The sequence below is a fragment of the Macadamia integrifolia genome, chromosome 10, assembly GCF_013358625.1.
Source record: "Macadamia integrifolia cultivar HAES 741 chromosome 10, SCU_Mint_v3, whole genome shotgun sequence".
In the NCBI taxonomy this organism is placed as follows: domain Eukaryota; kingdom Viridiplantae; phylum Streptophyta; class Magnoliopsida; order Proteales; family Proteaceae; genus Macadamia; species Macadamia integrifolia.
This window is the reverse complement of record NC_056566.1, coordinates 22,457,286-22,474,408: the sequence shown is the minus strand read 5'-3', so window position 1 is coordinate 22,474,408 and position 17,123 is coordinate 22,457,286. Positions and strand designations below refer to the sequence as shown.

The 17,123-nt window shown below is 36.0% G+C and overlaps 1 protein-coding gene across 1 annotated transcript; it reads right to left on the bottom strand.

Moving 5' to 3' along the window:
• Positions 1-6,627: 6,627 nt before the first annotated feature.
• LOC122090482 (AMSH-like ubiquitin thioesterase 3) lies at positions 6,628-15,967 on the bottom strand. The gene is made up of 14 exons (XM_042660090.1): positions 15,609-15,967; positions 13,705-13,769; positions 13,479-13,554; positions 13,184-13,375; positions 12,781-12,896; positions 11,056-11,161; positions 10,861-10,907; positions 10,333-10,663; positions 10,122-10,211; positions 9,975-10,037; positions 9,713-9,787; positions 9,150-9,212; positions 8,096-8,148; positions 6,628-6,976 (listed from the first exon to the last, which is right to left on the bottom strand). Exons 1-14 carry the CDS (start codon positions 15,720-15,722, stop codon positions 6,802-6,804), a joined length of 1,566 nt encoding a protein of 521 aa, XP_042516024.1. The 5' UTR covers positions 15,723-15,967; the 3' UTR covers positions 6,628-6,801.
• Positions 15,968-17,123: the final 1,156 nt, after the last annotated feature.

Genomic DNA, 17,123 nt, shown 5'->3' with positions numbered 1-17,123 from the left:
AATCAAAAAATTAAGAATTTTGAACTGTTATCCCCATCATAAAGGACGTGGGGTCATAGAACGCATGCTTGAAGAAAAATAAATTAGAAGATGACGACGATGAAGACAACTATGGATCCCTTGAAGGAGAAAAATACCATCAAATCTTGCAAGGTATTTGGTATTAGCATTATGGACAAAGTTTTCCTAAACCAGGCACCTGATCATAGGGTCCATAGAGGGGTTTGTGAACCACCCCGAAATGCGCCCCCCCGTCCCAATACAGTACAAGATCCTCTCCAGCATACCCTATGCTAGAGAGGGACCAGTGATGGTTCTCTCTCTCTTGATTTTTCTTTCTTATTTTCTCTCTCCTCAGCCCTCACTGGTCCCTCCCTAGCACCCCAGGCTGGAGAGGATCTGAATCCCCCCCCCCCCCCCCTGTGGTGAATGGATGGATGGATTCCCATTCACCGAGGTTCATGCAGAAAAACTTGAGCATTATAGCATGCCTTTCTATTAAAGTTTTGGTGATCATTAGCATCTTCACTTGCCATTAATTGAGGTAGATCTAAGATTTTAACAACAGAGAACCAGCATCCTCAATTGTAATTAATGGAGGTGGATCTAAGATGTAACATGTAGAGGACCAGAATTCATCTTCAATTGTCTTTTAATGGAGGTGAACCAAAGATGTAACTGCAGAGAACCAGAATCTTAATTTGGATCTTGGGCACACAATGTACTATCATTGATGGAGCCCAGATTAATTTTTGAGTTGACGTTTCGGTTCCAATACTTGTAGTTTATTGCAGATGTAGCTATCGCTATTTCCCTTTGTTTGCTTGTGGAGTAAAGGCTTAGCAGTCACGACAAGGACATATGATTCATTTTTCATGCCTTTCTCAAACCATTGGATCATCGTCTTGTCATGTGTTGCTTATGCAGATAGATATGACCGACCTGGGTGATGGGCACTAGGGAGAGGAGCCAGATCCTCAGGACAAATAGAGGATCTACTAGGGGTGTCAAACGGTGTGGTTTTGGTTATTCGGCTCAGTTCCGATTCGGTTTACATTTTGATAAGGTGAAACCAAAACTGCACCGGATAGGAATAAGGTGAAATCAGAATCGTTTTCATCCGGTTTCTGTTTTAGCGGTTTTTAATCGGTTTTTGTTATTCTGTTCACAACCGTTTACATGGGGTTAATAGTGTCGTTTTAGAAAATGGTTTGCATCCTACAACTAGCGTGAATCCTGCATATATTAAATTTCCTAAAGGATTAAGACAATATACATTTATTTTGCTAAAGACAATATACTTTATATGTAGAAGATTACACATATTATAACTAATTAACTATGATCCTAGAAATTAAAAGATGAACAAGTGTCATTGTGTGAAAGTGAAGCTCCCTTCTCGGTTAGTACTTTGTTTTTTTTTTTTTTTTCCTCTCATTTTTTTGTAGAGACCCATCAAAATCCAAAACACTTTAAGTCCTTAATACTAGGTATCGGTTAACCATCGATTTTTCTGTTCGGTTTGGTTCCGAACCAGAATTATGGCCTATAAAACCAAAACTGGATCAATTTACTACGGTGTGATTCGATTCGATTATAACTGATCGATTTTAATTCCAATAAACGATTTCAGTTATATATCGACACCCTTAGGATCCACCAATAAAAGACTTAAGAGGAACACGTGCATTAATATGATAGTTGACAAAACATTCCAAAATGGAACATTATTGAGAGAGATGAGAGTAGCATCTTTTTTCAGTTGTCTCACTTTTCAATTTAAAAAAAAAAAAGAGGTGTTTCAATATCTCATCACCATTTATAATTTGATTGAATTTCCCTTCAAGTATGGTGAATGAGAATCCATTCATCCCAAGTTCAAGAGCATGGAAATAGTATAAGAGTTTGTGGACCCTATGATCTAGGCGGTGAACTTCACTGTCTAGTCAAGTAAAATTTTGTCATTTATCATTTTATCATTCATCATTTTATAATGGGACTGTTCATCTTATAATGGGCTCTTGAAGTTAGGAAGGAGAAAATTTTTTTAAAAAAAAAAAAATTGTAAGAATTTTGTTTTGCATATATTATACAAAATTTATCCATGTTAGAAAGAAAATATGAATATATAATGGGAGTGAGATTTACATGCTTACATGCAAATCAATGGCAATCAATGATATGATTGATAGCTTCGCAAGGAAGGCTTTGTCGATTTCATGAAAGACAAAATGACCACATTCTACTCTTTCGCTCCATGAGCTTGTTGTTCTAGAAGGAGCCTATGTTATACACAATCTTCTATTGAATGAATTTTCTTTTTACTAAAAAAATAGCAATGAAATAGTATATTTAAGGAGGAGAAAAAAGAGGTAGTCACATATTTAATGAACGAGGAAAAGAACGCTACCCAGTTGTGTCTCCTTGCACAGACACAAGTTATCTTGAAAAGACGCCCTCACCCCTCTAGTTGGATGCTTGTGCACACACTCCCACTGACCCAAGCAGTGACGCAATGTCCATGCGACCAGGTAACGATATTCTTTCTCCCTTAATGAGGAAAAGGAACAGAAGAAAAAGATCGTTAGAGTGTGTACTTCATTTTCCTATTTATTGTATTAAAGGGTACATCTTTTTATAACCAAAGTAATTAACTAAGAAGTTATAACCTTCTTTTAAGTACTTGTTAAAAAAAAAAAAAAAAAATCTTTTAACTACTTCTTCCCCTACTAAGAGTAGGGTGCATCTTGTTATAACCAGATACAATCTTTAATATAGTCCCCCTCTTGCTTCTCTTAAAATCAAAATCTATGTATGCCCAAACAAACTGATTTTTAAATAAGATTACATAGACCCAACCTACCTCTCAAGTAGCTTTATCAAAACTACCTCTCAAGTAGCTTTATCAAAACTGCCATGGCAAATGCTAGTTGGATGATTAGAAGTGGACAATTTTAGGTAATCTATTAGGGATAGAACATGTTGATCGTAACTAGTCTCCAATCGACAATCATAATAGTAAATATTCAAAGGGAAACGTATACAATAAGAGTGCTCAATATGTGTCATCCTCTCTCCTTACCTTTTTGAAAAGATTCCCTTACCCTCTTTTGACCATCTTTGTGATTGATGCATGTCAAAATATTTTTCACTTGCGGATATAAAAATAGAAATTCAACTAAATCTAAAAGAAAAGATGCTAGAATTTTTTTTTAAATAATGCTAATCTAATTCAAATTCCATCTGACAAAACACACAAATGGGGTCTCTATATCAATGCACTTGGGGCAGTTTTGTATTTTTTTTTTTTTCAAACTCTATCAATTCAAAAAGAGCACATGGGGCTTTGACATCAAGGAATGCTGTGGTGAGGTACTAAGGACCAAGACATGGAACATAACGCCTCAAAAGGGCCCATACATGCATGGTTCTATTACTAAGACACAATCTTGCAACTTCTATAGGGTTAAGGGTGGAGAGGCACTGAGGACCCAGGCATGGACCATAAAGCCTCAAAAGGGCCCCTTCATGGTTTCTATCACAACTCACAATTGGTATGGTATCGGTATTAAGTACAAGATTAGATATCAAAATTGTTTCTATATTTCCAATTCTTATAAATACAATTTTTTATTCGACGTGAATAGGGTTTTGGCACAGTTTCTGTTCGATATTTTTTACTGTTTTTTGCCCTTAAGGTATATGGAGTTGATCATTTGGTATTCTGTTTTGTTATACCAAAATCATATCATTTATTGATATTTGATATCGATACCAAATTGACACTTTTGCGCGTAGGTGAAATGAAGTCATTTATGGCTGATGCATTAGTGAATGAGAAGACTTTTCGAAGGAATTTCTTATTGGCACCTTTTAAGTTGTCAAATAATTCAGAAACCAACTACCTTCTATTAAAGGTAGAAATGAATCTGAAGAGCAAGATCATTGCCCGGTCGTGAGGCTCCTACACCAGCACAAGGGCCAATGAGACAATGAGTGCATGTGCAAGGGCTTAACATAAATGGATTTTTTATATCCACAGAAATGGGTGATACGGTAAGTGGTGCTTTTGCAGGACCAATAATCGGTGCTTCCGCAGGATCAATGGGCGATAGTAGGCATCCTAAGACTCGAACCCACAACCAACCGACTTGAACGGTGATAAATTGAGGATATTTTCACCACTAGGTTACCATCTCCATTAGTGTATTACCACCGAATTGACACCCATTCTGTTCTAGTTTAGAATAAAACAGGCACGGTTTCAGTCTCCGGTACCGTAGGGAATCTGCTACACAGCACCAATAATGATGTAGGGGACGGTTTTATTCAACAGATGTGGGAAGAGAGAGAGAGAGAGAAGGGTCCACCTATCAGAATTTTAAAGGAGGTTTGGGAACAGGGATTTAAATCACAGCATTAACTTCATTTAAATGAATTATGTAAATTTATTATCGAAATTGACTTGTTTTATTAGGAATAAATCTAAATATAAATTGAGAAACGGGTGCCACATGAAGAGGATTAGCAGTAAGATCAGAAAGAGCTAAACAAACCAAAAATAAGATGTAACCTGCAGAGATCCAGAATCTTCAATTGTCTGTTAATGGGGGTAGATCTAACATGTAACCAACCTGGAGAGAACCAGGACCTTAATTTGGATCTTGGGCACAGACTGTACTATCAATTTGATGGAGCCCAAATTAATTTGACTTGACCTTTCAGGTCTTATATGCATACTCGCAGTTTAGTGCAGTTCAATTGTAACATTCCAAAAATGAACAGAGACCTTCAAAGCTTCAATATCTGATCACTATACCTCTAAAGAAAAAGAAAAAAAAAAATCTGATCACCACTTATGATTTTAATTTTTTATCATTCATCATTTTATTATGTCTGTTCATCCAATAATGGCTGCCTCACTGACACATCTTGTTCTTATAAATTCTTAAAGTAAGAAAAAAATTAAGAAAATATGAATGTATTAAGGGTGAAAATTTATGCATTTATATTGATATCTTACATGCAAATCAATAATAACGAGCAAGGGAAAGGAGGGAAGCTCACATATTTAATGATATCACAGCTATTTTTCCCTTCTTGTGAAATAGAAGTGTTTAGAAGTTGGGTTTCAATCAAATCTAAGAGAGAAGATGCTAGAGATTCATTTTGTGAAATCAAAAGAGAGTATTCCATTTGTCAAAAAGCACACAGGGGATCTCTATATCATTGAACTTGGACAACTTATATCTATAAGATAGAATTTCCATTAAGAGAACATGGGGTCTTGGTAATTGCTATCTCAATGAATGCTGTGGTAAGGCACTAAGGACCAGACATGGACCATATAGCGTTAAAAGGCGGTTTCTATTACAAATTCAATAGGGTTGGTGAAATGAAAAGACAACATGGAGAGCGACAACTATACACAACTAGTGCCAATGAAGTTACAAATATACAAGACCCATTTGTTAATAACCTACAGATGTAATATTTACATCTTATATATTTGACTGAAGCTAACAAATGGCAATTGGAACCTTGTCATTTTTTAAAATTCTTACACTGCTTTCACTTTCTGCCTTATTATACCCTCTCAAGTTGCCAATGCCAACTACATTCTTTAAGGTTGAAATTTAACATAGGGATTGGTAATAACGGTGTGGTGATTTTCAGGTCCTTCATTCCACAACCAACCAAATAATGTTGGAGATTCTCTGTCATGCATTCAATGAGTCAGCTTAGTACTCCTTTTCTAATGGAGCGCAAGGAATTGGTTTGTTCTTACACCCAACAACTATTGCAGTGAAAATAGAGATGGTATACCATGAATCAATGGCCAAGATAAACTGTAATTAAACAATCTGTAGGAAAGTTTGATAGGTAATGGTAATGAGATTTGATCAACAATTGTAGGGAGGAGACTAGGTATGCCCCCGACTTTTTTTGAACTAACGGCTCAATTAATGAAAGGGCTGAGATGAGAGAGGCACAAGGGACTTTCCAAAGTAAAGAGGAAAGAGAGACAAATCTAGGTATACTGAAGGATTGCTATATGTTGATCTTAGAATCGAAACTTGAAAACAACCTCTCCTGCAAAACAAGGGATAAGGCTGTACATTTACCCCTCCCAAACCACCCTGCAATAGCAAAAGTCTCGGGCATTGGATTGCTCTCTTTATAAGATTGCTATTTGCTACAGTAAGTGGATGGGGACGAACAGTTCAGGCTTTAAGCTGGCTTTGTAGCAAACCATGGAGCATAAAGGGGCGGACTAGTGAATAAAGACAACTGTGGGCAAGAGAGGAATTTCATTCTTTTCTTGAAAAAAACAGGCAACGGTTTCGTACGCCGCCACTGTGGGGAATCTCTCACGCACCAACAATAATAGTGCAGGGGACGGTTTCGTCAACGGAGGTTCAATGTTATTTGGAATTCCGATCCCTCTCAAATTTCGATCAGTGGACACCTTCACTGACTCTCTTGGCGAAACCATATCAGCCTGGGTCGGTACCGCCACCGATATCAAACAAGCTTATCCAATGTATCAGACAAATTTTCCCTCCAATTTGGATAAAAAAGTTGATTTTTTTTTAACCAAAATTCACTTAATAAATACCAATGAAATGGTATGAATTAGCCAAATGATTTATTTTAACAACTATGCACCCAAGAAGGGGGGGGGGAACTGGGAGATAACAACAGGGCTCTACAGGACTCGTCCACAAATATTTACGGTTTGTTTCTAGCCACTGCAATATATTCTACGTACAGCTTAAAACCTGTTAAGTAGTTACATGCTTACCGAAGATCAACTATATCACACTTCAAATGGGTGTTCATATAAACATGGGAACAGTGCTCATAGATTGGGTTTCCGTCTTCAGGCTCTTCATGAGGATGAAACCCACGCTGTTGACAATTACGAATCACAGATACACCTCCTGGATCTGAAAGATGAAAGATGCCATGCTGCCTGCAGTAGTATACGAAACATGGTAATGCATAAATATTCACAATCAAGAATATGATGCTATGTAAATACGATGAATTTTTATCATATGTTTTGGAACAAGATTCACATAGTGGTCATCAAATAGTAGCTGTGACACAGTTTGGATAATGACAATGAAACTCGGACTGTGCCATGCACTCATGCTTAATCGAGATCCCTCCATCACATAAGCCCTCTCTATCGGGCTAGGCTATGTACTCCGTAGTTTTCGTCACCCCAAACCAACTGCTGAACACTTCCCTATTAGCAGCAGCTGTTGGACTGAAATTTGCCACAGGTTAAAGGGTGAATAATGAAATGCCGCTTGTAAGATTCCAGGTGTAAAATTCCTATACTGCCAACTGTAAGATCCAGTGTAAAATTCCTTTTTGTGAAGACTCTGAACAAAAGATATTTCGGAAAGGCAGGTCTGTGAAAGCTCCAGTCAACACGCTGTAATCCCAAGGCCTATTATCTATGTTTTCGTCCATCAGGTTTTCTAAATGTCACAGTGGGCTGAGATCTTTCCCGTTCAGATACCCTAACATTCAATAGAAGGACAGATCAAGACTGTCAAGGTGATGGCATGCTTACAAATGGTTAAAATCATTCATTACCATCTGGATACTAGGCTGCCTTTCATTTTCTTCATAGACTGAAACTTGACATGACTAGTTGGTCCTACCATCCAGCCATCCAGACAAATCATTTTCAATCCCAAAAATATATATTCTTTTTTTGATAAACAAACTGTTAATGTACAAAGAGGCTTCTCTAGATGGGTTTGTAGACAAATGTGGGAATTCTGGGTTTTAGAAAAGTCAAAATGGCAACCCAAACAGCATCCAGAACTGTGAACATGATACCAGGAATTCAGCGTTGCCATCACTCTGTTCACTCAATGTTATCATATTCTATTACATAACATTTTGTTCATTGCCAACCCAAAAGTCATCAGACTTTCAATCAGACAAGACTAGTGACTAAAATCACAACTGAGTCGCTCTCTCTTTTTCCCAGATGAAGATCATTCATTGCCATACTTTTTGCCAAACCGACAGATATGTTCAAGGCCGAAGCATGATAAAATAATAGATTTACCTGGTTGTATCCGTGGGAGCCATAACAATTGCAATTGCCTCTGGTAACATGACCTGATAATAAGACAAGCTTTTCAACGAAAGATAAACTATGCTTAAAGCGTCCATTAACATGGATCAGAGGAAAAAGAAACTAAATCAAACAGTTGAAAATATAGACACTTCTTACAAACAAATCAGCTTCAACCATACACAAAGTAATGGCTATGAATACGTAAGTTCCATGGTTATCAGAGAAACAATACTTATCACAGAATACAGAATGTTTTAAAAATCAATTCGACCAATATCAAATTTACTTGGTGTTCTGATACCATGTAATAATATCAAGAACAAGTGATCAGTACCTGTGCATGTGTGAAGGAGAAGGAGAAGAAGATAAGAAGAAAACAAAGGAGTTCATGGTATCAGGATACAGTGACTCCCAAATCTTATAATTAATTTATTGCGCAATTATAATATAGGACAGACTTAAGTAAGTATAATAACACATAAGCCTATTAAGAATAAATATGAGACTAAAACACCTTTTAGTCTGCGGTACACCTTCTAAACATGTAGCACACAAAGCCTAATTATTAAGGAAGGGGACTAGAGGATCCCAATAGGGAAGGTGTAAAAACTTAAAGAACAAGCGCCCTAGTTCACATGAAATCTAATCTCTAAAACACTACCTATGTCATAAAATATAAAACTCAATCAACCCTAAACACCAGGAATAATTACGATTAAAGGAAATCTTCATAGTTGTGTTTTCTTGTGAATAATAATCCTCATCTGCTGGTACACCAAAACGATAAAATATTGACTCAGGACATCTAAGCATCAATCATCCAAGAAATTACAACTAGGTGGAAAAAAATAGATAATTCTTTTAAGAGAAGAAAATTCTTGTACAAATATTTTGCTACATACTGAATCAACAGTGGAAAAACTTCAAAACTACTAGCAAAGTATTTGCAGGGTTTACTTAAAAAGAGAACAGATAGATTGATTGATATAGGAAAAATAATAAATAAAACTAGAAATCACTAATTAAAAAACATGGTGATCACCTGATATGAATAATGAGTGTGAAGATCAACTGATGACATGAAGCAAGTCTGCGATGGGTGTGTCTAAAAATCAAAACAAAAACATGATCAGAAACAGAGTCCAAGGATATCATCAAGCTGTTACTTTAGGTCAAAACATAAAATATTAAAGAAAGCATGACTACCATCGAATATGTAGTGACTAAAACAAACTTTTGCTCTAAGTCTAAGAGCTTTTTCAAAGTCATAAGTTCAGAAACTTCAAGCTTTTTCCCTTTATTTTTTTATCTCTTCTCAATATTAGTTTGAGTCTCAATGTAATCCTATACTTCAACTCAATTGTCAAGATACAGGGAAAAACATAATGAAAAGCATGCAGGCATAACTGCTACAGAGAAATTTTTTTTGCTAGAACATGTAATTCAAGTTGTCTTCCTCTCCTTTTTTTTCTTTTTTTTTTTTTTTTTTGGGGGGGGGGTGGGCGTTGGGGGTGTTCCCCCTCTAGTGTGCCAAATTTTTATCGCACAAATTAAAAGAAACCAAAAAAAATTGAATATAAGCAAATCGAGGGTTTAGTTACTTACATGAATCCACCCAAGAGGGAAAAGGGAAAGTTTGTCTTGAACGTCAAAAATTTCTTCCTCATTCATTGTCTGGCACTGAAAATAAATAATTGCTTCAAATGGTAATACTTTGATTGCAAAAGTACACATGTAGCAATTTAAAATAATATATATATATATATATATATGATCAGAGTAAATCCATGACAACTCAGAGTCGCACACAGAAGTGACAAACAGAAAGCAAAACTAAATTGGTTGGTAAGACTAGCAGTGTACTTACTGAATCTGATGTGGACTCCTGCTTTGGAATTATTAGTGTAGTGATGTGGAAAACCCTGTTTTTCTGCAATAAGTCAAAAAGGATGTATGATAAATCAGGATAAAGTTCCATTCTGTTGAAACTTCTAATAAATTCAGTGACACTCACAAGAGAGCCCGCAAGTACTCCACAAGTTTCAAGATTTTTTGCTGTATTTGCCTGTGCAAGCCTCAGAAAATCCTCCATCATTTTCACTGGCTGCAATATACGTCAATAAAGCTAGTATCATGTTTGTAAAGAAAATGGAAGAAAGCTTTAAGCAGACCCGAACTATTGCGCTACATCTAGGTAAAGGAAATAAGCAATGAGAGACTCTTACAATGTGTAAATGCTTATAAGAACTAGAGTCAGACATCCCTTCCAGTGAAGATTTTGCTGGTCCAGGTCTTGGATCAGCAACTTTTGACGGAGGAATCGGAAGGAACTCCTGCTGTACTTGTGCAAGAACAGGTGGTGGTGACGGTTGCCAGATGTTATTCAACTCAAAACTATCTTCCCTTTTCTCCGCATTTGGCAAAGAACATGACTCCTCAGCAGGCTGTAACCACCTACCATCATCTAAGGAAAGCACTGATTCCATTGTAGATCTAGCCTGTCCAGGATCACCATCTTTTGTCGCCGCATGACCATCTCTTCCAGTCTGGTTCAGGCTATTATAATTCAAGGAAAAAAATGTTACAAGCATCATTTCAGAAGAAAAAAGAAATAAGCACAGCATATCAAGTGCATGAACCAAAACAATTAATTACGACATTTATATTGTGATACGCATGAAGACAGCTATAATCCTAGAAGCTCAAAAGCTAGGAGTTACACAAGCAGCAATAAGTTCAGTCAACGTCCTAACCCCAAATCTTCGGTTGAAGGTATGTCAGCACTGCTAGGATACTGCACCTGTACAACATAACAAAATGAGTATTTTACAGCAGTATGGATTTAGAGAAATCCCCCCCCCCCCCCCAAAACCACACCACCACCAAAAAAAATTGTTCTCCCCTCTTTTCATGAATAAACAAAAGGCAAATGTCATGTGAAAAGTTACCTTTATCCCTGCACTAGGTCCTTGCCACCGACCATGGAGACCACTTGGACCTAATAACGAATGTCTGGACAATGTTTCCTCCTTGGGAAGAGGTAGGCTGAGAGACCTACATATTCAAAAGGGATTGCAGGAGATAAGTAAGCATCCAGAGCCATAATCAATAAGATGCAAATCCTAGAAATGAATTATATAAAAGAGCACAGAACAAACCTTAGTACGCAATCCTCAAATGACCTTAGCATGCAACCGGTTAGGGCCATCAATGGGTTATACACTCATATATTATCTGGCTCCACATTTGGATAGGGCCCAATCAAGCTGGGATACAGTTGCATGAATTTCTGATCAATTAAGATTCGACCCAGTGATAGTGTACCATTTATTAATAGATTCATTAATGATTTTGTCATAATTGACTCGATTATTATCTGACTATACGTCAGATATCTTATTACATGTATTGCTCTTGAATTATCAGGAGATGTATTGTGTCAGAAAGAATTGTAAATTTTACTGTAACAAAATAGGTGTAATTTCTACTATGTGTCAACTCGTTCAGCTTTTTCAGATATCATTTCAACCTATTTGTGTTTATTGGTCTGTTTATTGAAATTGCAGTAACTCATTATTTGCTTCTATCATTACCATGGTCCCATCACCATGTTTATCCCTCTCTTCTCTTTTTATTACTTTATATGTATGATTTCCACCACAAATTTCAGATGTTTTAACCAGATAAATTGATTTCAATGATGAGAAGTAACCCTTTCATTAGTTTTTCATCTCCAATCAAATTATTCCACACAGGAGCTCTTAATAGTGTAGTATCTTTTTTCTTTTTTTCTTTTTTTTTTTTTTTTCTTTATTTTTTTTTGGGGGGGGGGGTTGGGGGGAGTTAGAAAGATAGTGTTTAGAAGTTGGTGAAGTTTAGCTAAAAGGAATGGGTTTGATACAAAAAGGAGGGGATTTTATTGAAAATTGATACCAAAAAACTAGGGTTTCAAGAATGGGGTAATTACGGAATTAGGGTTAGGGTTTGAATTTGGGATGGACCTCTACAAAGAGTGTGTCAAATAAATGAGATGCCTGAAACAAGTTAGGACTTTCATGGAAAAATCAAGAAAAGATAGAAATCATCAAACACTTGGACCCATACTGAATCACAACAACAACAAAAAAAATTTGAAACCAAACCCAATTCTATAGACCTCACACACCACAAGTTCTGCATAATTTCAGAATTTTTGTTGGACCCCTATTAACTTTAATAACCATTTACCTACACAATGTCAAAAAGGAAACCTTTAATAGTTTTTGACAAGACTAAACCTAAAGGACTTATCATTATGTTTTTGTGATCCTATCTGCTAAACAAGCTTCCAAGTGAGACTCACAATCCCACACCATCTTGAAGATGACAAATGAAAATAATAGCCTTTGGTTGAGGCCACACTGTCTCCTCTTGTATGATATGTTATTCCTTGCTTATCTAAATCCTACATCACTCAATGTCCTCTGATTTGCTCCCCAAAGAACAACTTTAGCTGTCCTAAATTGATAACTTTGCTTGCCAATTTTTTATGTTTACACGTGTCTTGTGCTTGTGGTTAGCAGTTTCTTTACAGCTTCCAAGAAGTTATCCAAACAAAGATAAAATATGGTATAACCAAATGACTGATATTAACATTCCATGTGTCCCAACAGATGATTGGACAATATACTTACATCTTCTGAAATTGCTTCTCAATTTGAAGGGTTTTTGGTGATGTGACTTGAGCAGCCTTATTGTGATGCAGCCATGAAGAGTGTGATGCATTTCTGCTAGCTGGGTGCAACTGCACCTAAAGGCAGATGAACTACTTACGTCAGAAAGCAAAAAATAAAAATTAAAAGAAACAAATCATAGATGAAAAATGCAACTGAAGAAAGTTCACACTAGAAGTGAATGATATATTGATAGAGAAAAAGATCAATAATGAATAGCTTAATAAATAAATAAAAATGAGACAGCCATTTTTAGAAACCATTGATTCTAGATGATATAGTGGGCTTCCAATCCCAAGTTATCGCTGCATATGATCACTTCAATCACATGCTACAGAGGAGAAGCATTAGGTGGGAAAGTTACCTGTTTAATATCCAGGTTTGATGAAATTGAATTTTTAATGGAGGGATATTCCATAGAAGAGACAGCTGAAACATTTGAAGTACTTTCTAGGCAATTCAATTGGGGTCTGGTTCGTGCTTTGTTCAGTTCATCCAACCGGCGATTAAAATCTGCCTTCAGCCTTTCCAGCTCCTCTATGACATCATACAGTTTCTGAAATAACACATGAATATACAATGACAGATATTTCAGGAAATTAATAGAAACTAAGCACATGAAACGGATCAAATATCCAGTATAGTTACACTACACTCACCCGCCTGTAAAAGACCCTTTCTTTTGGAAGCAATAACTGGTAATCACGGTGGAGTGGTATAGTTTCAGACAGCAAACTGGAAAATGAAGAATCAGTTAAGGTGTCCGCATTCTTATATATACAAATAGCAGAATTTAACAAAACACAGTTTCATATCCAACCCCCCCCCCACAAACAAAAAAAATAAATACATAAATAAGAGACAGCAGAATTGTGACTCGCTTACCTGCAAAACCTGAGAAGTATAATATACAAATCTATGATATTCTTTTCCTCTCGGTAGATACTAGCCTGAACATAGAAAACAGGAATTAGACCTAACAGAAAGAATACAAAGACGTAGATTCTAAAGAATGCACATGGTAGTCAATAATCTGTACTCAATATTATTTTTAAAACTATATTGCTAGAATCACTTGCTATTACACAATGGTTTGAAAGTTAATGAATCCGAAAACAATGTTTTGAACATCAAGTAATATGCTACCCAGACACAATTATGATTGTGTGCTGCAAAGATTCCATTTCTTGCATTCTTATTGGATTAATTGAAGTGTTAGCCTCAGGTATGGCTCAGAATTTGAGGTATCTAGAGAACATAGTGTAAAATATGTTCAATACTTTTAAACAAAATTCAAAATATCATTTCGGTAGGCCATTTCAGTTGGACCGAAATGAGTGAAATTTTTACCAAATTTTTTACAAGACGGTGCATTTTTTTTTACTGAAATTTTGGCGAAACAGTGCTGAATCTGGGTTTTGCCTCCTGTTTTGCCTCAGAAATGTCAAAATTAGCGAAATTTCGGCGAGCTTTTGAACTATGCTTTTAGATGAATTCTACTCAGATTAAAATCTAGATGCAAAGCCATCTCTCTCTCTCGGCTACTGCAACTGCTCTGCTGCAAAGAGACAGTGCATTTTATGTCCATCTCTAATATGTCCATAGCTGAAAATCATTATTCCAGTTCTAAAACATAGAGGCAGGCATAAATAAAATGCAGCGTGAGGGAGGGAACCAGTTTTCCATTGTTCTTCCCCAGTTTGGTTTTCCTAGAACAAGTGAAAACTCTAATATTAACAATAAGAGATACACAATTTTAATTATAAAAACTCATAAGAACTGGCATTATTCCTAGAAGCTAGACATTTCCTCTCATTTTCCTTGGTAAACAATGGGACCTGTTTCACATCATAAACCACCCAAAATTCATGAGAACTATTTCTACACCGCTCCAACAGCCTGTGACATCTATATTGTCTAATTCATAGGACTTCTCCCAACGGCAAATCACAAACACCACGAGCATAATAAAGGAGTGAAATGAAGGCATGCAACCTCAAGAGTCCAACAACACTAGATTCTCTGCAACGTCTTCCCAGTGCCCCTAAGAGGACAATGGCAGGTTCATGATAACTCCACAGCAGGTCCATTGAAACTTGAGATAAAATTCTCTATCCAACTCCCACACTACACCCAAAAAAACAAAGGGCAGGGGTACGATAGTTCTTGTGCTGGAAAATTGCAGATATCCCTAAAGGAACTGAACATACAGATAGTTAGGTCATCTTAAGGAGAATTATGATCGATAGCTCTCGCATGATAATTCCAACTTATGAAAGCAGTGATATCTTTGCATTATTAACATGATGTCATAATAATTACATGCATCACAAGCCACTTCTGATCTTAATGGAGAGACAAGTACCAACCACATTTGGCATTCATATCTCAAACAAGATAATGTAAAGGCTAAAACTACGAGAAATAAAATGGGGCTACATAAGTGCAAGGAAAACAGTTGAAAATCAAAATTTTTAAGACAGTTATGACATTCAAGTAATTAATAATTTTTGGTGATCATAAAACCCTACTCTTCATACTAGATAATTCAATTTCAATTATTTCCCAATCAAAAAAACCTAGATACTCACCGAATTAATTTGTTTTTCCGCTGAGCTTATAGTTAAAAACAAAGCTCAACCAGTATTTGACTGGATTATGTTTGCTCAAACAATTCGTTCTTCAAAAACTAAATGGAATCAGGGAAATTAGCAATTTACGTTGTTGAAAATAATAAACAGGTAGCAATTGTGAATACCTCGAATGTGTAAAACTATATGAAAACGAACCTGTCTAATAAGATTATCTGCAATTCGGTAGTAATGACGAAGGGGGATCCGATTGTCGACATCGATCTTTCGAGTCATGGCGTTAACGTTGATCGGCCCGTCTAGAGGCTGCATCTTTTCCGGCGATAATCAACGATTCCGACAAATCTGAAAGCTTATCCGGATTATCAGCTTTTTTCCCCCGCTAACTCGAAGAAAACTCAATTCTCAAAGGAAGGGATCGTTCTTCATGCGTGTCTGTTAAGTAAAACTAGATTGAAGCCTTGAAGGGGATGAACTAAAGGTGCTAGGTGGACGCAGGCTCGACCGTGGCAACTCGGTCATGGTTTCTTTCATGTTCGGGCTCAATAAGTACCTCTGATTTTGCTGGCATAAGGGCAATCTTCCCTAGCTAAAATAAATAAATAAATACTTGCCACATGTTCAAAATCAAGTGGTTCAGAATTATAAAAGACATATTTTTTCTTCCTGGAATTATTGATTGGATGATCAAAACATTAAAATTGGGTGAGGATTCTCTAAGCAAATGGCATAGAAAAACCACCAATAAGGTATAAGGAGATACAATATGATTTCGCATGTAGGGGTAGAGAGGTCATATTATGTGAAACACGATAGAGAAAAAAGTAAAAGGGTGTTATTGATAAGTGTATCCTCTATGGTCTACTAAGATAATATTTTATCATAAAAATTACTAAAGTTTTATAATATATAAGTGGTGTCAATTGATTGGTTTGGATCAATTTCAATTTGGTTTCACTTATTCTGGTGTGAAAATAAGTGATTCTGAACTAAGATTCAATAAGAATAAGAATACATCAATTTTGGTTTGATTTGGTTTCTTATCAATTTATTATCAATTTGATTTTGATTTACCATATAAATAATATTAAGAATTATTTAAAACAATTATGAATTTCCAGGTGGTATTATTTTTTATAATATTATATTGGTTTTGGAATTCTAATATTGTTTTATAAAAATCTGTTTTTTGGGGGAATAAAGAATCCGATTTTAAATTTAGTTCAACGTTTTAGGGTGTCTTCTTAATTCTTATCGATTTCGGTGTAGTCAGTTGGGGCTTTTGAGTCAACAATAACGAGGGATGTTGCTTCTATGTTGTCATAAACATGGCATATGTTTCAAGAGTCAAGAGGTTGGATGCGAAATTGAATATAGGTCCCACATTTGAAAGATAGTCAATTTGATCCAAAATGTTAGGTTAGATACGGAATTGTATATATGTCCACATTTGAAAGATAGTCAATTTGATCCAAAATGTAGTTCTTTTGAATAGTTTGCAATTCTATTGAAAGCCTATGGATCACTAAAAAATAATAATAAATAATATATATCATCCATTTAGGACTTTTTCAGATGAATTGTTATTCTCACAAAGGTTAGTTGTTTTTGACTTTTTTCCAATGTCACCAGCCATCTATTCTACCACATATCCTGTGTTACTGCTGTGTATATATAGGCATATGTATTTGGTACTCTATACCTTTTTTTTTT